Genomic DNA, 24,227 nt, shown 5'->3' on the forward strand with positions numbered 1-24,227 from the left:
CCTCCCAACCCGGACCCCAACAAGGGAAGAAATGACAGCCTTTGTTTAGTGGACTTATCATTGACATCGATTTCCCAGATGAAAATGAAAATAACACCACATAAGGGATAGTAAAGTTTTTAATAACCAATAAACAAGTAAGTTAAAAGAGAAAAGAAACAAAGCATTGTGATCCAGAGTCAATTAGAGCCCATCAGGATATGACATGTGCAAAAAACAATCCCCAAAACAATGTAAGGACGCATCCTAAAGTTTCTGAAATGGAATTCAGAGAAAAAAGAAAATGTCCTCAAGGAGCAATACCAAGAACAGACCCACTTAAAGTGTGCGATGGAATGAGATTATAAAGCCTCGCAAATGCCCTTATAAATCTTAAGAAAAATAACAAATGGCTGGCCAACTAAGACTCTAGTGTTGTGGATGAGATAGGAGGTAGAGGAAGCAGAGATTCTGGGGGCACTGAACATGTAGAAATGACTGGTCCTGACTTGCCTCCTGAGCGGCCCGAGGGAACGACTGATGAACTCTCAGAACCACAGGCCTTTGATTTAGAAAACAAGACAAAACACAGGGTCTTGTCTTCAGCAAGAATCCTATTAGGTCAAGTTCACCGGAATCCCCCTTACTACTGATATTTCCTCAATAATTTTCCATCCACCGGCTCTCACCCTGCCCTTTGGCTACACATTCCCACTTGCCCACGTAGCATTGGGAGTGGAGCCTAGAGCCTCTCCGCACTGCAAAATTCCTTTACAACCATCCCTCTGCCTATTGTAATAGCCTGGCCCTGCCCCACCCCCACAATGAAGTCTCCCTTACTATGCTGGAAAAACAAACAAAACAACAAAAACAAGAACCCATAAAAGCCCACAAGGGGTCAATCTTGAGAAATCCAAGACTTTGGTTTCAAAATAGGGAAACAACAACTCAAAGTGGTAAAGCTTCAGAAAACAAGCATTTAAAAATGAACATTTAGAATGATTAAAGCTAAAGTCACTTACAGAAGCTATACCATGAATGAAAACAGCCAGAAATACAATAATCTAGAGATATTTTGAAAGGGGGGCCATTCTGATTTTTGCTCTGTCTCTGATTCCTGCTTGACTAGGATAAATAAATTTCCCCATTGGGGATGTGGATAATGTGTTGTTTTTTTTTTTTTTTAATTAAAATATCACTGGGGCGCCAGGGTGGCTTAGTCGGTTAAGCGGCCAACTTCGCTCAGGTCATGATTTCGCGGTCCGTGAGTTTGAGCCCCGAGTCGGGCTCTGTGCTGACAGCTCAGAGCCTGGAGCCTGTTTCAGATTCTGTGTCTCCCTCTCTCTGACCCTCCCCCGTTCATGCTCTGTCTCTCTCTGTCTCAAAAATAAATAAACGTTAAAATATCACTAAAAATTTTAATTATGCCCAAACAAAACTCTGTTTTTGAATGTTAATAGTCGCAACAGAAAACATCCCATGTGTCTATGATATATAAAGAAATAGTCACAGATGGTTTATTCTAAAGTGGTTTTATGGGCCCCTAAAGTCTCCAGTCAGGCACACTGCCTTGCACAAAGAAGGAAAGGAATTTCTGTCACATCCACTCCCTCCCCCATTCAAGGGACAGATCTCGATGCAAGAAGAATGTGACCAGCAGTATGAGGTTACCATGCATGCACACTCAGGACATTCTATTTGTAAATGCTTTGCATTTTTAAAAGTGTCTCCGCATCTACAACTTTTTTTTTTTTTTAATGTTTATTCATTTGGGGAGGAGAGAGTGGGGGAGGGGCGGAGAGAGAGGGAAACAGAGGATCTAAAGGAGGCTCGTGCTGTCAGCAGAGCCATGAACACCAGAACCATGAGATCATGACCTGAGCTGAAGGCCGAGGCGCCACCGACTGAGCCGTCCCTCCACATCTGCAATCTAATGTGATTCTCGTAATTGTATGAGGCTTTTTATTCCGAACCGTACTTCATAGATGAGAAAAGTAAGGCCCGGAATAGCTTGGCATGATCTTTGGGCAGCCCATGACTCTCCAAGTCCAGAGGGCAGTAGGGCAATGGCCTCTGGGCCTCTGCTCACAGACGTCAGTCTCCATCGTGCCCAATCCGGTCACCCGTCATCGCTGAGACCTTTGGTTGCAGGCTCAGCTAAGCCAAGGTGCCCGGCCAGCCCCAAGATGGGCATGCCTTCACAAGCACGTGTAAGCAGAGAGGATAACTGCCACCAGGTGGCGCCCCACCGCAGCTGGGACCCCCGTGGTTTGGCAGAGCGTCTGCAGCCCCTTGGCTGAGCAGGCGAATCCCAGGCCTGTTGTTAACTCCGCTATCACACCATTCCATCTCGACTGACTATTTGGGACCCCACTTACAGTGGAGCTTTACTGTCCTCGAGTAACCAGTTCAAGACGCCCTTACAGGTCTAACTTTTTAAACTACTACATCCTGGGTATTTCTGATTATATTTCATTCCAACCTCTAATAGAGTCAGGCACAAGCCTTTACCTATGGGAGCACGTATTATTTTATTACAGATTTTTTCTTTTACGTTACGGCTAGGCTAGCATATCGGCTTTTTAAAGTGATATATACAGGTAGGTTAATATCACTGGATTTTGTTTCACAATGGCAAAGGGGACGTTACGAAGTATTTGGCATGAAAAGGGGGCTTGGGTGTGGCTAGGTCGAGAAGCACCGTATTGGAGTATTTACCTTCTCCTTGATATTGCCCCGTTGATGTTGATGATACTTTGACAGCAACATTTATCCTACTATACTCTCTCCGCTCCTTCTAGTCCCACCTCGCACTGCGGCAGCTCCTCCAAGCCCCTTTGCTCTGCGGGTCCCACACCTTCTTCGCTCTCAGGGAGGCAAGTGCCGTCACAGCATCACGTGCGCCCCAGTACCATCCCAGCCCTGCCACCACCGCCTCTTCAGCCTCTCTCCTGCCCGTCCCGGGCCCCACAGCGACATCCTGCCTATTTGACCTTCACCCCAGCTCACTTCTGGTCTCCAATCTCTTCTGAGCTGTCCGTCCAGTGAGGCTATGCTCTCTCCTTTTTTTTTTTTTTTTTTTTAATTTTTTTTAATGTTTACTTATCTTTGAGAGACAGAGCAAGAGCAGGGGGCGAGGGGCAGGAAGAGAGGGACACACAGAAGCTGAAGCAGGCTCCCGGCTCCCAGCCTTCAGCACAGAGCCCGACGCGGGGTTCGAACTCACAAACCGTGAGAACATGACCCGAGCGAAGTCAGACACTTAACTGACTGAGCCACCCAGGCGCCCCGTCTCCTGACAGTTTTTAAAATGTGATCTTTTCTAGTTGGGGGTATATCCTGTTCTCGTGGGGTAAGCTTTGTCAATTCAGCCTGAAGACCTGAGAAACAGAGAGCCCAGAAGAGCTTTCCTGCCTCAGTGGTGGTGAGACAGTGCTGTAATCAATAGGGGCTTCTGCTCTTGGAGGTTTTTCTATTGTTTTCCCTGAGCTGATTACTCCCTCCCTCAGGCTGTCTCCCTCCAATTTGGGGGGGAGTGGGGGGTGGGGTGGGAGTGGGCGTGGGTCATTTGTAAGAACACACATAATTATATTAAATAGCTTACTTTCTCTCTTATCAGGCCACATCCAGATTTCCCGCTCTATTTTTTTGGCCTCCACTTAACCTCTTGTTCGGTTGTCACTAGTTAAGTTTTTGCTATTAAAAAAATTATTGCGTGTTTACTGTGGATGTCAGAGGGAGTAATTCGGTGACATGGCTCCTTTGCAGAGCCTGCCGATTATACAATGATATCCTTAACCCTTAAATAATAAATAACAGAACCCACCAGTTCTAGGTGGGCGCATGGCCATCCAGCTAAAAGCTACATGACCCAGCTTCCCTTGTACCTGGGTGTGGCCGTGTGACTGAATTCCGACCAATGGGGTGTGAGCAAAAGTGATTATGCCCTTTCCAGGTCGTGCCCTTAAAAGGAATGAGTGTGCCCTCCCCTTCCCCTTTCCCCTTCTCACTGGCCAGTATGCAAACACGATGGCAGGAGCTGGAGCGGGCACTTTGAAACCCAGAGACAGAGAGTGATATATTGCGAATGGCAGAGATACTCTACCAGCTCAGGACGGCCTGTCTGTGGGCTACTGTGTAAGAGGAAATCAAATTCTATTTTAAGTCACTATATTTTGAGGTCTTTTGAGTGCCTGGACTATAAGTAATACAGGTTCGTATCATTACCTTTATCCAGGAGCCTGTGTACTTCCTAGTTATTTGTACTTATTTGTGTTCTCTTATTCAAATTGTATGTTTTATGCCTTCCTTTTCTAAAAAAGTAAACCGTTAGCTAGTGGTCTAATTTTTTTTTTTCTCAAAGAACCAGCTTATGGATTTATTTATTCAGGTGTGCGTAGTAGTTTAATATTATTTTGACTTCCTTTACACTTGAACGAATGTCATTCGATTTAAATTTGTGGAATTCTTGGGTCACATCCTTTCTCCTCAACATCCTTTTACTTCGTCCCGTTGCCTTATGGCAACTAAGGAGGCTGAAGTCTAAAGCCAGTCTCATTTTATTCCCCTTGGTAGAACGTCTGCTTCTTCTATGCAGATATTTGTAGCAGGATGCTTTTGTTTTGCCTAAATTTAGGAACTTCACAAGGGCTATGTTGGTCTCAATGGTTTCTTTATTCAGTTTACCTGGAATATAGTAAATCCTGTCTGTTTGCCAAATTGTTTTTTGTTTGTTTGTTTGTTTGTTTGTTTGTTTCAGAAATGGCTTTTTCTTTTATGGTTTTGACTACTTTTTCAGTTTCATTCGTTCCCTCTTCATCAGGGAATCTAGCTGTATGTTGGATCGACATAAATGTCTTACATAACTATCGTTTTCTTTCCATTTCCTTGTTGCTTGCCCTTCTTTATTGTGCTCTGTGTGAAAGTCTCAGGCCTGTTACGCACGTCACTGACTTGGTTTGCTGTCATGTCCCCTCCATTTCTTGTGGCTTCTAATGTGACTGTCAGACACTGAGTGGATTTTTCTTCTGTTTTCCCCTTAACTCATCGAATCCTGTCTTCATCTCATTTTGGCATCTGATTTTGTTTTTGTTTGTTTGTTTGTTTGTTTGTTTCATAGGGACTATACAGTCCCTTGAGAGTACAGAAAAGATTCTCGTCAAAAGCTTTATTCTGTTTCCTGGAATCGTTTTTCTCCTGATACCTATTCTTCCAATGTATTTTCCTGTGGACATTCTTTGGGAAAGAAGAGTAATATCATACATAGATCCCATGGTAGCTTGTCATTAAGAAATAGTGACTATTTTAATTAAAAAAAAAAAAACACTTTTACCTGAATCCATCAGCCCTTTAGATGTAAACTCTATTTCACAGAAAAGATAGTAACTAGAAAAGCAAACTAAACACAAGGAAGTAACCAGACAAATCTAGAAGGTGGGATTTTCTGTAGGACAACTGCCTCGATTGTTTAGGAGGAGTCCTAAAAAAGAGACTGTCTAGATTACACTAAACTTAAGGGGATGTGTGGTCCTGGATTCAATGCTGATTTCGATAAATCAGTCATAAGAATAATTGGAGTTAAATGGAGGAGTTTTAATATGGCCTAGAAATTAGAGGAGATGAGATAAAAGGATACTGAAACACAAAGGCAGAAAGTGTTGGCTAAATGATACAGGTTATAAAAAAGTCATAAAACCATTTTCAGAGTACAATCTCTCTCTCTCTCTCTCTCTCTCTCTCACACACACACACACACACACACGCACACACAGACACCCAAGGTTGTTGCAGTGATGTTCTCTGGGAAGTAAGAAAATGCTGTTTGTTTTTTAAACTTGTCTCTGTTTTCTGATGTTCTACAAGCACATGTGCTGCTTATGTAATAGTTTTATTTTTAAAATAGTGACACAAATTTAAACGGGACAGATTTACCATGAAGATAATAAAGCTTACGCTTCAGGACCCTTTGTTCACATGGAAACTTCTGAGGCCCTAGGAGGGCTCTGAGCAGTTTGTGTCATACTTTTGTGGGGACTTTTTATTTTGTCTTTTATGTTTTAGAAATGTTTTACTGTGGGAAATATACGTGAAACTTACCATTTTAGGTGTAGGGTTCAGTGGCATTAGGTACATCCCCACTGTTTGTACAGCCATCACCACCATCCGTCTCCAGAACTTTGTCATCTTCCCAAACTAAAATTCTGTACCCATTAAACAGTAACTCCCTATTGTCCTGTCCCTCCAGTATTTTTATTTTTAAGTGTCTCCAAAATTATATAATCTTTAAGCTCCACAGAACCCAGGTCCAGCCCCAAATGACCACCAGATATCCTGGTCACTCCTGAGCAAGCTTTGAAATGATACATGACATGACCAAGTGATTTTAGCCTCAAGCCAAAGGACTATCAACATTGGCAAGAAGACTCTCACCAGAGTGCTCATTACCAAAGGTGCCCAAAGCAGCAATTGTGGCGGCATCGACACTCCTGCATACACAGGAAGACAAGAGCCATGAGTTTCTCATGTTCTTGGGATATATATTTATACAACCTTCCTCCCTAGAAGTGACAAGTTTGTCATTCCTAAGATCCTAACTTCCTGCGAATTAACCCTATCGTCTTCATTGCTTAGAATTAGTGGTAAAGAGTACCATTATGTCCTGTAAAATTGGTCCAGAAGAGTAGGTAGGAGTTTTATATAGTTGTATCAGCAAGTTTTAAGCCCAGCTCAATGTGACAGAACACCCAAACTTATTTCTCTCATCCATAAGGAAGTCTGGAGGTACGCAGTCCAGGACTAGTATGGCAGTTTTATGATCATCAAGGAATTGGAGCCCTTTTATATTGCTGTGCTACCGTCCTTACAATGCCACTTCATGGCCCAATGGGGCTGCCAAGCTCTAACCATCAAGTCTGTATTCCAGCCAGGAGGAACAACATAAGGAGTGAAGAGAGCACTCCCCTTCCTACAAGGTTTCCTCATAGCAGTTGAACCTTGAGCTCACATCTCTGTCACTAGAACATAATCACATGGCCTTACCTAGCTGTAAAGGAGACCAGGAAATGTAATTTTTATTCCAGGTATGTGCCCAACTAAAAATCAAGCATTCCATTAATAAAGAAATGGAGATAATGGATACTGGGAAAGGCAACTAAGCATGTTCCAAATGGATTTTAAAAAGTTTCAGTGTGCTACTTTGGAGGGTTCGATAGGGGCAAATAGGAAAAGTAGACATCTTTTTTTTTTTTTAACGTTTCTCTATTTTGAGAGAGAGAGTGCATGTGGAAGGGGCGGGGGGGTGGGGGGAGAGAGAATCCCAAGCAGGCTCCACACTGCCAGCATGGAGCCTGATGTGGGGCTCGAACTCACGAACCGTGAGATCACCACCTGAGCTAAAACCAAGAGTCAGACGCTCAATCGACTGAGCCACCCTGGCGCCCCTGGAACGGTAGACATCTTAAAGACATTTTATCATTGCTTGGCACTTTGTTTAGAGCCGAAAGCTCACTTTCTCACAATTAGCTTTCTAGGCTGGGTCCTAAAGTCTCTTCCACATACCACGGAAGTGGACTCAACAGGCTTGTACAGAAAAGAGAAAAAGTCACCTTCCCAGCTGAAGGGGACTTTTGGATGTCTCAATGGCCAAATATATCCAAGCCATGTATCTAGGCCAATAAGTTTTACTGTTGTGGGTAAGCTTTAACTTATATCGGTGTGTTAATTGCCATCCCATTTGTACTGTGTGTTGTTCCTAGGGAAATGTAAACCACAGGATGGGGTCTCTTGGCCCCGTCCTTACAGAATGTTCCATGGAGGACATTTTTCCCACATGATAAGCAAAAGAAAATGAGGAACGTGAATACGGAAGTTGCTTTACCAACCTAGGAGCTGTTTCAGGTGCTTGAACAGGTGCATAATAGAAGTGACCAGGTGAGGGGCTGATGGAATCAGATCAGGAAAGCCTCATGACCTTTCAGCCATTTCTCAGACTTGACAATGAATACAAAAATAAATCGCTCTGCTTGTACGTCACGTATATTGGTTGTCAAATTGTTTTTCTTTTTTAAAAACACTTTTTTTAAGTTTATTTTTGAGAGAGAGCAAGCATGAGCAGGGAGAGAGGGAGCACAGAATATGAGGCAGGCTCCATCGAGGCTCCGAGCTGTCAGCACAGAGCCCAACGTGGGGCTCAAACTCACAAACTGTGAGATCATGACCTGAGCCGAAGTTGGACGCTTAACCGACCGAGCCACCCAGGTGCCCCGTCAAATTGCTTTTCTAAATTGATCATATTTGATTTTGATGGATAATACGTCATTTAGTAAATTCTGGAACTTTGTCCAAATTAGAATACAATTTCTCCCTGAAGTGGACTTGGACAATGGTCAACCTGCTGGGTTCTTTGCCCTCGACCTAGCCACCGCAGGATATGGGCTCTCGCACCTTCTGGCTCCAGGATGAGGAACGCTGTCGCTCTCCGAGAAGGGGAATGGCTTGTTGATTCAGCAGAAATGCCCATCCCAGCTCTATTCTTCTCAGCTGGCACCCTCACAAAGCCAGCCTCTGGGTAAGAAACTGATTACTTCTTCAGTTTTACCTCCTAAGGAAAATAAGGCCTGTAGAAGTAACCACCCAGCCGTAGCAGAGCACGGAGCCCAGCAATTCCTTCTAAAACGGAACGGGCTCCTGCAGATAAACCAGGGCATGTGTGCTCCCGCATCGTGCAATGCTCTGAAGGGCTGGGTTTTAAATAGACACCGGCCCTTAAAACTGATCGCGGGCAGGTTGCATTAGGAGTAAGAGAGGGTTGACAGGCAGGGAGGAAAATGCCCTCCCAACAGCCTTCCTTCCTTCCTTGCTTTCTACCTGGCTCACCACTTGCTCAGCAAGTTCTGGGGGCACTGTGTCCCCGGTTCCAACAGGGGCTGGGGAGCGTGAGGGCATAAACAAGCCGTGAAAGCGCTCTGGAGGAAAAGGGAGGCTCCTCTGCGTTTCCCTTTCCTGCAGGCCTGCCCTGGTTTTTTCATGATGTCATCCATTCATCATTGTGAGCTGATTGGCGGTCCCAGGCCTTGGCCAGCTGCCCAAGGCCAGGAGGGAAGAGAGAGGTACCAGGACAAACTTGCGGTAGGCCCCTGAGCATGTGCGGAAATGTTGTCATCAGTTCCACAGAGAAAGACTCAGTGGAAATCAAAGAAGACAGTACAAGTCACGAGATCCTATCCAATCTTCCCCTCCCTGAATGTCTGGGAAGAAGTCAGGGGCCTCTTGCCTGTGGATGGGGAGCCAAACCCTGGAGTGGGCCTGGGTGTGGAGGAGGGATTGCTCTGCCAGATGGTTCATTCTCCAGAATTCAACCTATTTCCTGACTCAGTGGTGTTTGAAAGCAACTTTGTCCAGGTACTCTTGGGTCGTGCAGAATGGCACTCCTTGATTCTTCTAGACCTGTTCCCAAGGTGTGACTGGGAGAGTCTGTCCCTGGGACTGGCGTGGAGTGAGAACTGAGGTAAGGAGAAGTCAGTGGGCCTGGAATGCATCTGACCCTGACGTTGCAGAGCCCCAGACAAGGCTTCTTCTGGAGACGCTCGTCATCGTGGGGGAAGAGGTCAGGTGTTCTCTGCTCTGAGTAGAGGATCTGGTATCCGAATCCCTCAATTTGCTTCCTCCTCCAGGCTGTCAGCCCAAAGACATGAACAAAGAGGCAGTGAAATGAGCTGCCCTTTGAGGGTTTGTGACAGAAATGCTGACTGGTGAAAGAACAGCAGCTGGGCAGCCAGAGAGACCAGGGCTCAGAATCTGCTCTCTCATCAGGAGGTGTCATTGTGCAAGTGACCGGCGCACCCTGAATCCCAGTTTCCTGTCTTGTAAAAGGGGTTGGACCAACCTGGTTATTACACGCAAACACAGGAAGCAAAGGCCTAAGTACGAGGGCGCTCGGTGCATTTTTGTTTCCTTGCCTGGGTTCTCCTCAGGCCAGCTAGAACCCAGAATAAACAGACCTTGGGATTGCACGGGACCTTATGGTTCAGGGAAAGGAGATTATAGGGCCCCTCAAAAAAGGGCCTATAGACAAACCTGTCTAAGAAAATCCAGGAAACTGTGGGGGAGGGGTCACAGAAATGCAACACACGTCCAGGAACTCCGGGATTATGGTTCTTATAGGCGTTTAACCAATATAGGTTAAAACAGTGGTTCTCAGCAAGCATTGATTTCGCACCCCCCCCCCAACACCAGGGGGCATTTGGTAACATCTGGAGATATTTTTGATGGTCACAACTCGGGTGGGGAAGGGATCGCTGCTGGCGTCTAGTAGGTAGAGGCCGAGGATGCTGCTAAACATCCCCAGAGCACAGGAGACCCTTCTCCCCCAAACAAAGAATTATCCAGCCCGAAGTGCATAGTGCCAGGGTTGGGAAACCCTCAGCTAAAATACACTGCTCCTTCTGCCAAACGCTCAGGGCTGTGCCCACGGGACTGCTTTGCAGGTCAAAAAGGGCAGGAACTGGATAGACATCTACAAAGCCTCCAACACTATGGCCGTTGGGGTGACCTCCTCCGTGCCCTGCCTGCCCCTTCCCAATATCCTCCTCATGGCTAGTGTCAAATGGCACCAGGGACAGAGCCAGACATGGAACAGACCATCTAAAGCCCCAAACATCATCCTGAAGAGGTAAGCAACACAGAGGGGAACAGAAGAGGAGTAGGGCGAGGGGCAGACCCAGAGCGGGAGGCTGCTTTGGGACTCAACTCAAGATGGGGAGAAGCAGAGAAGTCATTGGCAGTGATGTTAATTTTTTAGGCGACGGTAGCCCAAGCCCGGGTGCACTGCGAGCATCAAGGCTAAGGGGTGGGGGGCAAAGGGAAGTGTTCTGTGGCCGGTAATGAGAAGCGAGTCAACAGCCCACTTCCCTTCTTGCTGCACTCACCGCGCTGAATTCATAGGAAATCTCTCCGCCTTGGGCCGAGCGGCAAGGAAGCACTGAGGTCCAGCAAATGGAGCACCGTTTGGGAGAACACGGGTTCTAGTCTTTGGTATCCAACCGACTCCAATAATTTTTGAGTCACAGGTTATTTGCTGCCTCTCAATGTTCCTGCTAGTAAAATGAGCGGAACCAAGTCTCACTTAGAACCGTAACATACAGGGACATCACACCCCTCTGGGATGAAACAGGTCTATGTGATGTTTGGACCTCTCCAAGTAATCTGTAGGATATCTCAAGAATCCCTAGATCTTCCCAGAAATCCAGGTAAACGCTTGATGTCTCCCTGTTGACTCAGTGACAAACCTCGCCTTTATGTTCTGCGTGGGGCGATAGCCAGCCCCCTGAACTTTAGCCCCATTGCGAAGAGTAGTTGAAGCATTAGGGTCGATGAATGTGCCAACTCTGTGGCAGAGGAGGGAAGTCCCCTGCATGCTGTCAAGGAGGAAACTAAAAACCCTCTGACCCCAGCCACCTTACTCCAGGGCTGTCTCTCTCAAGCAGGACCCCAGGGAACACCGGCGTGAGAATCACGGCAGATTTCAGGGCCACACCCCAGACCTGCTGAATCTGAGTTTCGGGGGCTATCTTCAGGCGTCTTCATTTTAATCAAGCTCCCCAGCTTGATCTCTCCAAAGTGGGAGCACCACTGTGCCAAGCCCTCTCTCTCCTACCCCCCAAAGCCTCAGTCCTGTGGGAGACGCTCCTCATTTTAACGAAGAGAGGGTTGGCTCAGAAGCAATAGGGGTCGCCCATGTGTGTCTTCCCTTGTGGCTTCAGGATACTCCCCCTGAAGTTTGTGGAGCTCCAGGTCTGTGACCGGCTTCAACGCATCCTGCGGTTGAGGACAGTCACTGAGAAGATCTACTACCTAAGGCTCCACCCTGACCATCCAGAGACTGTCTTCCACTTCTGGATCCGACTGGTTCAGATTCTGCAGAAGGGCCTGTCCATCACCACCAAAGACCCTAGGATTCTTGTCACTCACTGTCTGGTCCCCAAGAACAGCTGTAGCCCCTCGGGAGACTCGAACGTAAGTGGGCACCAGAGCTGGCCTGTGGAGTTTAGGTGAGCTGGTATGTGAGGGTGATCCCTGCCTTAGGCCTTTGCTAATCAGCTTTATTGAGGTAGAGTCTACAGTCTATACTACAGGGATACTTCATCACCCTAAAAATGTCCTTGCTCCCATTTTCAGTCATTCACATGTTCCCATTTCCTGCCCTAGGCAGCCATTGACCGTATTCAGTCTCTATAAATCCATAGTTCTTGGACATTTCATATATATGGAACCCTACACTCTATAGTCTTTTGTGTCTGGCTTCTTTCACTTAGCGTGATGTTTTTCGGGCCCATCTGCGTTGTAGCATGAGGCCAACTCTGGCAGAGTCAGACTATCAGTATTTTCACTGCTGAGTCACATCCCACGGTACAGATATAACCACATTTTGTATGTCCGTTCATCAGTGGGTAGACATGAGGATTTTGTCCAGATTTTGACTATTATGAATGATGCCGATATGAACATTTGTGTCGAAGCGTTTGCGTAGACGTGTGTTTGATGTGTCTGGGATACATTCCAAGGAATACAATAGCTGGGTCATATATTTATGTGACTTAAAAGTAAGTTTCTATTTAACTTTTCACAAAACTGACGAACTGTTTTTCAAAATGGCTGCACCATTTTACATTCCCATCAGCGATGCATGAAAGTCTCCATTTCTCCGCATCCTCACCGACATTGGTGTTATCTAAGTTTTTTAGTAAGGCCATTCTAGTGGATGTATGGTGGTTTTCATTTGCGTTTCCTGAATAGCTAATGATCTTGAGAGAGTTTCTCATGGGCTTATTAGTCATTTATGTATCTTCTTTGGTGAAGTGTCTATTCAAGTCTTTTGCCCATTTTTAAATTGTGTTTTGTCTTCTTGTTGAGTCTTTAGAGTTCTTTGTGTATTCTAGATATAAATCCTTTATCAGACAGATGTCTTGTAAATATTTTCTCCCAGTCTGTAAATTTCTTTTTCGTTTTCTTAACGGCGTCCTTTGTGTAGCAGAAGTGTTTAACTTTGATGAACTTCAATTTATCAATTTTTTCTTTTATGGATCAGGCTTTTGATGTTGTAGCTAAGACTTTTTTGTTCAGCCCAAAGTCACAAAGATTTAATCTATGGTAAGAAATATTTACTAAAGGTACTACAGTAATAGCTCAGTCACTTGCAATCATACGTTGCTGTTTTAACGTGTATCCATTTTTGAGAGAGCACGAGCTGAGGAGGGGCAAAGAGAGAGGGGAATAGAGGATCTGAAGCAGGCTCCACACTGAAAGCAGAGAGCCTGACACAGGCTCAAACTCATGAACCAGGAGATCATAACCTGAGCCAAAGTCGGACACTTAACTGAGCCACCCAGGTGCCCCTAATCTATCTTTACTTATAGAAGTTTTATAGATATAGCTCTTCTATTTAGGTCTATAACCTATTTTGAATTAATATTTGTGTATGGTGTGAGGTAAGAATCTAAGTACTTTTTTTTTTTTTTTTAACTTGTGGATACACAATTGTCCCAGCACCCTTTGTTGAATGTTTCTCCATTGAATTGTCCCAGCAGCTTTCTTGAAAATAAATTGACCATAAATTTAAGGATTTACCTCTGGGTCCTTAATTGAGAGTTCTACTGATCTTCTGTTTGCTTATTCTTAGGCCAATACCACATTGTCTTGATTAATTTAACTTTATACTACATTTTGAAATTGGGTGATGTATATTTTCCAAATTTTTTTCTCTTCCAAATTATTTTGGCTATTCTAGATCTTTTGCATTTCCATATAAATTTTAGGATCAGCTTGTCAATTTCTGCAAAACAGCCTGCAGAATTTTTACAAGAGCATGTTGAATTTACATATTAACTTGGAGCCAATTACCATCTTATCGATATTGAGCCTTCCAGTACATGAATATGAAATGTCTTTCCATTTATTTTGATCTTCTTTAATTTCTCTTAATGTTTTTGTACCTTTCAGTAACATGTTTGCATCCTTCATTGATAGTATATAGATATACAATTGATTTTTGTGTATTAATCTTGTTCATTAGATATAGCAGGTTTTATGGATTCCTTGGGATTTTCTACACACACATATACACACACATACACACACACGTGTCATTTGCAGGCAAAGACAGTTTTACCTCATTTCTAGTCAGGATCCATTGGTTCATTGCCTTACCCGGAATCTTCAGTGCAATGTTTGTTAGAAGTGGCAAAAGTAGGGACACCTGGGTACCTCAGTCAGTTAAGCATCTGACTCTTGATCTCAACTCAGTCCTTGATCTCAGGGTTGTGAGTGCCAGGCCTGCATTGGGCTTCACACTGGGCTTGAAACCTACTTGGCTTGTTCCTGATCTTAGGAAAAAACATTCAGCCTTCCGTTAAGTATGATGCTTATTATGAGATTTTGGTTGCTGCCCTTTATCAGGTTGAGGAAGTTCCCTTCTATTCCCCGTTTATGGAGAGTTTTTACCATGAATGGGTATTGGATTATGTCAAATGCTTTTTCTGCAGCTTCTGAGATGACCACGTGGTTTGTCCTTTATTCTATTAATACAGTGTCTTGCATTACTTGAGTTTTAGATGTTAGACCAACCTCATGTTCCTGCAATAAATTCCACTTGGTCATGGTGTGTATAATCCTTTCTCAATGTTATTGGATTTGGTTTATTAGCATCTTTTTAAAATGTTGATTTTTATTTATTTTGCGAGAGAGAGAGAGAGAGAGCAAGCATGAGCAGGGGAGGGGCAGAGAGAGAGAATCCCAAGCAGGCTCCCCGTTGTCAACGCAGAGCCCAACATGGGGCTCGATTGCTCAAGATTATGACCTGAGCCTAAATCAAGAGTCGGACGCTTAACCAACTGAGTCACCCAGGCACCCCGGTTTTTGTTAAGGATTTTTGCATCTATGTTCGTTAGCGACATTGGTCTGTAGTTTTCTTGGGACACCTTTGTGATACTCTGGCTTTGGTCTTAGGGTACTATCAGCCTCATTGAATGCTTTTGGAAGTGTTCTCTCTCCCATCTATTTTCTGAGTTTGTGAATAATTGGTATTACCACTTCTTTAAATATTTGATAGAATTCACCAGTGAAGCCACCTGGGCATTGCCCCAGGCCTTAAGATGTGACATAAGACCAATTTGAGCTGGAACATAAACTCTTTGAAAGCAAGGGTTTTTCTCTGTCTTCTTAGCACGATCCCTAGTGTGTGGCACACAGCTGACATCTAATACATACTGAATGAACGAACGAACAAATGAACGTGAGGAGTACGAACAGCTAGAGTGCCTTTGGGGACATCACGGGCAGCAAGAAAGAGGGCAGTTTGACCCTCGTGTAAAAAGCAGCTCAAAATGGGATTTTTCTTAGAGAAATTAATTTTTAAACCATTCATTAAATTCTTACAACAGGTATTTGATTCCCCCTACATTTAAATATAAAAACAAGTAGCAAGGGACACCTGGGTGGCTCAGTCGGTTAAGCGTCCAACTTCGACTCAGGTCATGATCTCACGGTTCATGAGTTCGAGCCCCACATTGGGCTCTGTGACGACAGTTCAGAGCCTGGAGCCTGTTTCAGATTCTGTGTCTCCCTCTCTCTCTGCCCCTCCCCTGTTCATGCTCTGTCTCTCTCTGTCTCAAAAATAAATAAACGTTAAAAAAATTAAAAAAAAAAAAAAGAATAGATTATTGGGGAGCCTGGGTGGCTCAGTTGGCTAAGCATCCCACTTCGGCTCAGGTCACACACGATCTCACAGTTCATGAGTTCAGGCCCCGCATCCCGCTCTGCACTGACAGTGCGGAGCTTGCTTGGGATTCTCTATTTCTCTCTCTTTCTCTGCCCCTCCCCTACTCTCTCTCGCAAAATAAATAAATAAACTAAAAAAAAAAAAAAAATAGATTATATACCAAGCACTAGGTTAAGTGATGAATCACTAAATTCTACTCCTGAAAACAATATTACACTGTGTGTGAACTAACTCGAACTTAAATAAAAATTTGAAGGAGAAAAAGATGAAAAAGATTATCTACTAGATGATGTCTAAAGTTTTCAATGACTATAGTATCCTTAAGGCACCAAAGGATATTTACAAGAATACAGGGAGTATAAACAAACAGATACGGCCTCAGAATTGCCTCTCTGAGCAGCTGACACGGCAGCCCAGTCGAACAGTTTAAGCCCCAACACTCTCAGGTCCGGACCACGATTAGGAAAATGCAGACACCCTAAGGCGTTAACCACCTGGCTTTGCTTTTTTTCTGCATCCAGTTAGCACAGAAGAAACCCCAAGCCTCCCAGCCCAGCGAGAGCCTCATGCAGCTGATGGCTAAGGGGGAAAGTGAAGCACTCTCTCAGATTTTTGCCGACTTGCACCAGCCCCGCCAGTTAAGGTACGTGACTTAAACTGGGCCAGTCTGACACCCCTTCTGTGGCCCAGATGGCCTGGGCCATGAGATCCAGAAACCAAATAACTTGGGAAAGGAGCAGAGGGAGGAGCGTGGAACGCTGCACTCAGGACCCAGGCTTTACCCTTGACTAGGGCCAACCTTTGGCCAGTTCTCTTTGCCTCATTCTCCTCCACACAGCAAGCACTGTAGGCTTGACTCCAGAGGAGGAATGTTATAAAAAAATAAAAAGTAACTCTTCAATGATAAGAATACATTAGTAGCACAGGTGGGACAGCAAAACCTTGTTTTGAATCCAGTTCCTAGTTCTACAGAGAAATAACTAAAACATTGTTTCAAACGTTATCTACTCATTGAGTTCGCCTGGCCTCTGCTGGGATTCAGGGAGCCTCTGTGGTTGTTTTCTAAATGTATAATCTGTTCTGGAAAACTCCGTGGTCCAGGCCCATCTTATCCATGCCTGAGGAAATGTCCCTGTGTTGTGCAGGTGACTTAGGATGTAGTCTTAAGATTGGTTGACGTGAGACAGGCGTTGAGGGCACTTAGATCACAGGGTACCACGAGCAGAGCACAAAGATAACGTGGGAACCGGTGTCCTAGAGAACCGAAATCAGTTGCTAAATGTCACCAGAAGAGAAAAATGACGTTTTAGAAGATTTTTGTCACAACAGGGACCAGCAACTCAGAGACACAACAGAAAAAAAAAGAGGCTTTTTTCCTGAGTGCTGGGGGTAAACCAGTAGAGTTGGAGGGAATAATCTCTTATGGCGATTAAGAGCTCGTGCAGCCCTGGGCACAAGTCACTGCTCTGACCGTGAGCCCTTGGGCACATTGTTTCATTTTTCTGGTCCTAAATTTTCAGATCTGCAAAATGGAAACTATGATAGTGCCAACCTCATCCAGATATTGTAAGATTAAATGAGCTCATACACATCAGTACTTGGCAGGGTCCTTAGCAGATTTAGAGGCAGACATAAGGAGATTCTCAATATTAACTTGTATCATTAACTTGGGCTGGAAGCTGTAAAGTATTAACACAAGAAAAAAACTTGTTAGTTGCCCACTGCTAAAGAATTTATACTGGAGGTTGTCATGCTGTGTATCATACAGAGATCTGTAGTTAAGAAATTTCTAGGTAAAATGTAGCATTGCTGAGCTGGTGACCCCCTGGACTCTAATAGAGCAAGATAGATTGAAACAACTTTATGACTGTCTCAAAATGTCAAATCATGGATTTTTTTCTTTTTTCGCGGAAGGATAGCTTTTGTTTATATTCATGGCCGCAATTCAGTCGCATGGCCATACCCAACTACAGGGGAGCTGGGAAACGCACTCATCATTGTGCATAGAGTACATAATCATGTGCCTAATACAAAATTAGATGCTCTGTCCCCGAGGGAGAAGGGAAGAAGGGATACTAGGGGTCTATTGGCCAATTCTGGCACAGGCAGCTTTTAATATTTCCAGAAGGTCAGAGCAGTGTAGGAGCATTAGGCACTAACCAGATAAAGGGTGGAGAATGCTGTGCAGGTTAAGGGGACAAACAAGGTTCCGTCCTGAGGAAGAGACTTGGTGAGTTCGGAGAAGGAGAAGGAAGGGCCAGTGGGGAAGCAGCGGTGGCAGAAGGACCTAAGTACAAGTGGGCAGGGTCTGGGGCACCTGGGTGGCTCAGTCGGTTAAACGTCCGACTTTGGCTCAGGTCATGATCTCACGGTTCGTGGGTTTGAGTCCCGCGTCGGGCTCTGGGCTGACAGCTCAGAGCCTGGAGCCTGCTTCTGATTCTGTGTCTCCCTCTCTCTCCACCCCTCCCCTGCTCACGCTCTGTCTCTGTCTGTCAAAAATAAATAAATGTAAAACAAAACAAAGCTAAACAAAAAACAAGTGGGTAGGGGCCGAGCGTTTGCTGGGAAGCCATGTGAATGAATTTAGACTTCAGTGTAATGGGAGCCTTAGCCTCATTTTAAACTGGGAAGTGATGTGATCCAATTTACATTTTGGAAAGGTCATGCTGGCTGTTCAGTGACAGTTGGTTTGAAGAGAGGGAGAGTAAGTGTGGAGAGACCAGCCAGGAAGCCGGGGCAACCTAGTCTGGCTTGTCATGTCCCAAATGGATCAGAGAGATGTGAGAAATAGGGGGAAATGACTTCTGGCTGCACTGTTATCTCAACCATTTCTTTGTGCAGGCATTTGGTTTCTTCTCTTTAATTTCCCAGGACGAGGCCCCGAGTGATGATTTTTCTCCTCATTCAGGCAGGTTCTAGTCTGGTTGCAATTATATCAGTTTTTGCACATTGGCAACAACAAGCAACTCACAGCAAATAAAAATAAATGGCTGAGACAAAGGACCAAACAGATGGAGTCACACCCATTCCTCCTCAGCAGAATCAGCGGCATGGATTCTGCTCCCCGTCCCAGCTCCCCTCCCTCTTCTCCCTTCCCTATTTTTTCTTCTGGTACTTTAACATGCGTCACACCCACCCAGTGTAGCCACAGCTGGCCTTTTTCATATTTATATCTGCCTCTCAAGCTTTGGCATCAAGCAAAATAGAACCAGAGACAAGATTTGAAATGAGAGTTTCATGCTCTGTTCTTTTCCTTTTGACCTTCATTTCCTTGATCCTGAAATGGCTGGAGTTCCAGGAGCAGCAAAAAGACACAGACCAAAAGGGACAGCCCAGGTAACGGAGGGCACGGGACGCCCATTTCTTGGAGAACTTTCTGCTCCACAGGTGTAGGAATAAGTCCCCCCTCCAGCTCCCCACCCCAGCTTTCCTGGATCTCTGTCTTCCTTCCGTACCTTAGTGTGAGTTCCTCTAGGCTCTTTGGCCACCAGAGTCAAGTTGGCAGCAAATCTTTCCTATTTCTTCCTTTGAAGTGTTTCTCCATATTCTTCAGTTCTACTCCCGCGGGTTCTCCCATAGTCCACCTGGTCAGCTTATGCCTGGCCTGCCGTCATTTTCCACTAGTGCGTTCCTTTCTTCATTCAGAAACACGCAGTGGGCACTTGGTAAGCGCCAAACACTGTCGAAGGCTTCCGATCACAATGAAGAAAGAGACACGGTACCCCCCTGGAAAGCGTTTACAATTTGGTGGAGTCAGATGGGTAAATTCTGAAGTCACAAAAACTCTATTTCTAGGCAACATTCAAAACTCACCCCTGGGGTCCCTCACTCCTCCCAGGAAGCTGCTCAGGAAGGCGGGGGTCTGAGCTGAGTCAGGGAGAATGAGTACAAGCAGGGCTGGCCGAAGCGGAAGAGGCAGGGCATGCTAGGAGGAGACAGAGTCTGTGTGAGAGAGCACGACACATTCTGGAAACACAGCCGGTTCCCCATGAATTTCCAGGTTCTAGTTTACCCCAGATCCACTCATTTTGGCATGCATGACCCTGCATAAACTTCCCCTCTTACCCATCTCACCCAATCACTTTCTCCCCCTCAAATAGAAGCCCCGTCCGTGCCTCGTCTTCTCCAGCCCAAATCTGTTCCAGTCAAGCCTTGGCTATGCTTCTCTAAGCCTTATTCATCCCGTCTGCTCCACCCTAAATCCTACCTGTCCTTCTGGATAAATCTTTCCTTAGTCATAACCTCTCTTACATTATTCCCTAATTGCTACATAGGCTTAAGTCTTTTTTTTTTTTTAACATTTAATTATTATTGAGAGACAGAGTGTGAGCATGGGAGGGGCACAGAGAGGAGGAGACACAGAATCTGAAGCAGGTTCCAGGCTCTGAGCTGTCAGCACAGAGCCTGATGCAGGGATTGAATTCACAAACTGAGATCATGACCCGAGCCGAAGTCAGACGGTTAACCGACTGGAGCCACCCAGGCACCCCAACATAGGCTTAAGTCTTATCTCTTCAACCAACATTCATTCTTTTCATGCCTCTGAATTATTTAGCTGCCGTGGCAAGCACAGGGCTAAGAACACAATAGGGCTTCCATAAGTATCCGTGTACCGTACCACTAATAAATTATGCCTCCACATTGGCTCAGAAGGCAACCGGAATATCATAGTTAGGAATTTAGAGAAGCGTGTAGATCCCAGAGAAGCTCTAACAACTTTCGTCCAAACCAGGGATTACAACTCAAACGTCTGGAGAGTCTAGGTGTCATATAAGAAATGGTTGACTTACGGGGCACCTGGGTGGCTCAGTCGGTTAAGCGTCCGCTCAGTCGGTTAAGCGTCCGACTTTGGCTCAGGTCCTGATCCTCACAGCTCGTGAGTTCGAGCCCCGCGTCGGGCTCTGCGCTGACAACTCAGAGCCTGGAGCCTGCTTCTGATTCTGTGGGTCTCTCTCTCTGCCCCTCCCCTGCTCACATCCTCTCTCTCTCTTTCTCTCTCAAAAATAAATAAACAGTAAAAAAAATTTTTTTTGAGAAATGGTTGACTAATCTCTCAACTCCACTGTAAGTTAAACAACAGCTGGGCTGACACCTGGAGGTCAGCACTGAGGAGGCAATAGGACATGGCAGGGACAGTGACAATGACAAAGTGAAGGTTTCAGTGGAGCCTTTAATTGTCACCATGCTGGAACACAGATCTGGTGTTGCCAGATACCCTGAGTTTTCAAGAAAAGCCCCAAATCTGGATTTTTATGTGACCCTGCCCCATAAAAATGCTAAAGCACAGCATGGGCTGACAGTGGGTAAACTAAAGGTATCTGCAGACCAGATTCAGCCTGGAGGCTGCCAGTTCACAGCCCCTATTCTAAATGGTGAGTAGAGCTGGCCCACGTTTTCCCCAAGGCTAAGAATGCTGTCTCCTGTCACGTGACATAATACAACGGTGATGCATTGTATTGAATGTTTTCACACTTACAATCACACACCTACGCTCAAAACATACCCCATGGGATTATGGTTGAGGAAGACAGAATATTTCAGTTTCAGAGTCAGAGGATATGTGTGCCATGGGAACTACCACTCCCAAGCCGTCCCAAGGCTGTTTTCGATGAATTATCCTAGGATGTCCTCAGGACCCTTCTCTTTCCTTGAAACTGAAGAACCGTCTTTCCTCCCCTCCGTGGGCAAGGTACCATACCCTTTGCGTTTGGAAGGATAGTCACACTTCAGCCTCCTGGAACTTCTGGATGAAAAGAAGGAGAGAGCTACATTGGGAAAAACCAACATCCCAAAGCTTACCTGTGTGGCTGAACCTTTCAACTCCCCATCGGTGTGGGTGGTGGGGCGTATTGCGGGGCTTCCCAAGCTATCACGTGTGAATAGTCCCCAGGGAATCTTGTTAAAAATGCAGATTCCGAGTCAGTAGATCCGGGTGGGCCCGAGACTGTGCATGCTCCCCGGTGATGGCAAAGCTGCTGGGCTGCAAGCCACCCTTTGAGTGGCTGAAGCCAAGTGGACCAACAGGCTCTGGCCTAAGGCCATCTGGGTTCCAGGCCATTGCCAGTTCAGCTAGCTGAATCTCCTGGGGGAAATTCACTCAATGATCCTCTCCAAGCCACATGGGTTCTCTCCTTTTACTGGCACTGCCTTGTCCAAATGGTAGGATGGTTAAAACATGGGCTCTGTTGCCTAGCTTTGAATTCTGGCTTTGAATTCTGGATCTGACTCCTCATTACATGACCATAGGTACGCAAGTTAACCTCGCGGGGCCTCAGATTCCTAGGAAAATGGAGACTAGAGCAGCACTGACCTCTCGGGGTTGTTGTGAAGATTAAAAGAGCATTAATACATGGGTTTGTTTGGAACCATATCTGGCCCATAATAAGCACCCTACACGTGTTGGCCATAACCCGTGAGACTGCTCTGTGAATTAAAGTACAAACAAATGCATTCCCTTTTTGACCTAGAGAAAGATACTCCCAGTGAAGACAGCATCCCTTGTACCCGAGACCTCAGCTGGAGGGACTCGTTCACTTATGGAGAGTGGGAAAGAGAGAACCCCTCGGGTCCACAGCCCCTTTCACTCCTCAGCACCCTGGCAGCCTCCACGGGGCCACAGCTGTCCCCACTCATAGGTAAGGTGATGGGACTAATCTGACCGCCTTCGTGGGACAGGCCTAGGGTTCCACCTCAGGCCTGGGGTCAGGTCCTAGGATCCTGGGGGTGATTCCAGGAGGCCGTGAGTGGGAGTGGGGGTGCCAGCCAAAGGCAAGTCCACAATCTTTGTTTCCGCCCTGTTCTCTACCTCCAACTGGGCTGAGCGGAAACCCTAAATGTGGCAGTTGCAAAGCCCGCAGAGGCCCCTGGGAATTCCTGCAAGTGGCCCTGAAGGGACAGAGACCAGGACATCACAGTTGTGGCTAGCCCTGCTTTCTCCCCCGCTGTGCGGGGGGAGTGCCTCTGGGGCTCTTCCCCTGAGGGAGTGGGAAGCTGGCTCTCCCTTTGCCTTTCCAGAGCTCTCGGGGAGCCCCAACCTTCTGCAGAGAGTGAGAAGGAGCAAGGCCAAAACGGGTGGGGTGGAGGTGATACTTCTCTGGAGCCCAGCTCTTATCTTTCCCATGTTCCAAGGCTCGTCCATGCATCCATATATTCATTTGGCAAATATTCATTAAGTACTTCCCATGTGTCTGCTTGACCAGAGATGATCCCCAAAGAAGGGGGGAGTGGTTTGTGTTTCCTCAAGTCAAATATTATTAATAAAGCACTAACTCTTACAAGTACTTGTTATTAATAGTTGACAATTTAAAAAATAGCATATCTACATGCCCATAGAAGAGCTTTTTAGGCAAGCTATTGCTCATTGGACATCTTTCTCTCCTACACTAACAGGAAATTGTATTTGAACCACCCTTTTGTTCTGGGGAGAATCTATGCAATCCTCACCAATGCCACTCTGCAGCCTTCAGCTTTCTGAGGGACTCTATCTGGATGTGGAGGAGGAGAAAGCTGCAACTAAGGAAACACTAGAATCATCTCACGCTGATAGCACAGCCTTTCCTTGGAGAACCACCTGCGAGCACGGCTCCGGGTGAGAAGCATTATTCCTGCATCGTTCTAGTATGTAACTCCACGTACTCGGGGTCCGCACCGCCACCTGTCACCACACCTAGCCTCCATCCCACCACCAGAGCGAGCACAAGAAGACATGCTCTCAGAAGGGCCAGGGCCAAGAGGTGGAGAGAAGGAAGGAAAGGGAAGCAGGACCGGAGGAGACGTGGAAGAGACCAAAGTGGAGGCGAAGAGAGGGGGTGGAGGGAGGAAGTCCGAGAAGAGGGGAGATCTCGCAGCGAGGCGGTAACAGAAGGAAACAGAGGGACCTGAAAAAGAAGCTGGAGAGGATAAGAGAAGAAACACACCACTGAGAGATGCCTCACCAAGCTTCTACTTATCTAATTTAAAACTTGAAAGTAAGGCCATAAACCAAAAGAGAAATGTCTTTTCTCCTCTGTCCAGATTACTCGGGGTAAATAGGAGGGGCCAGAAACTCATTCCAGCCAAGAGCCTCTCCTTAAGTTTCCTTTTTTTGCCAGTTTTTGTTGTTGGTGGTGGTGGTGGTGGTCATCATCGTCGTCGTTGTCCCTCTTTTCTGATGCAAGCTTTGCACCTCCTTCGTTAGGACTTGCTAGCCTAGCCTTGGCGATTCAAGTGAAGGTTTGGGGTTGAGACTGCAGTTTCCTGCAGGAGGCAGTGTAAGTGTGTGAGGTGGGGGGAATTTCTCTTTTTGTGGTCAAACTTTCTAAGTTTGCTGTTGTGCCTCAGTCCTATTAGCACCGGCTCAATTTCTTTTGCATATGACACCCCCATGCAACGTCGACATACCTCGTTCGTGCTTATTAAACTAGCGATTCCACGGAGAGGAGGTACAGCCTCAAAGCATGGGGAAGTCAGAGGTTCCAGGGTCAAAGCAAAGGTAAAG

At 45.9% G+C, this 24,227-nt stretch overlaps 1 protein-coding gene across 12 annotated transcripts; it reads left to right on the plus strand.

The window, feature by feature from the left end:
* The first annotated feature begins 3,956 nt into the window (after positions 1 to 3,956).
* FAM71F1 (family with sequence similarity 71 member F1) lies at positions 3,957 to 23,747 on the plus strand. Of its 12 annotated transcripts, none has more exons than XM_042971674.1 (10): positions 3,957 to 4,192; positions 6,749 to 7,058; positions 8,328 to 8,545; positions 8,986 to 9,105; positions 10,464 to 10,648; positions 11,739 to 11,991; positions 16,273 to 16,394; positions 19,032 to 19,087; positions 22,219 to 22,386; positions 23,141 to 23,747. In XM_042971674.1, the coding sequence occupies exons 4-10, from the start codon at positions 9,004 to 9,006 to the stop codon at positions 23,152 to 23,154; spliced, it is 900 nt and encodes a 299-aa protein (XP_042827608.1). In that variant the 5' UTR covers positions 3,957 to 4,192; positions 6,749 to 7,058; positions 8,328 to 8,545; positions 8,986 to 9,003; the 3' UTR covers positions 23,155 to 23,747. The 12 variants fall into 12 exon arrangements, with proteins under 12 accessions (XP_042827608.1, XP_042827620.1, XP_042827627.1 ...); XM_042971686.1 differs by having other exon boundaries at positions 6,753 to 7,058; XM_042971693.1 differs by having other exon boundaries at positions 3,957 to 4,116.
* Positions 23,748 to 24,227: the final 480 nt, after the last annotated feature.

The sequence above is a fragment of the Panthera tigris genome, chromosome A2, assembly GCF_018350195.1.
Source record: "Panthera tigris isolate Pti1 chromosome A2, P.tigris_Pti1_mat1.1, whole genome shotgun sequence".
NCBI lineage: Eukaryota > Metazoa > Chordata > Mammalia > Carnivora > Felidae > Panthera > Panthera tigris.

Coding starts and splice junctions, on each gene's coding strand:
- FAM71F1 (XM_042971656.1), top strand. CDS start 9,130: ATGTTGTCATCAGTTCCACAGAGAAAGACTCAGTGGAAATCAAAGAAG. Junction 16,395..19,031: donor CACCAGCCCCGCCAGTTAAG/GTACGTGACTTA, acceptor TCCTTGATCCTG/AAATGGCTGGAGTTCCAGGA. Junction 19,088..22,218: donor GACCAAAAGGGACAGCCCAG/GTAACGGAGGGC, acceptor TTTTTGACCTAG/AGAAAGATACTCCCAGTGAA.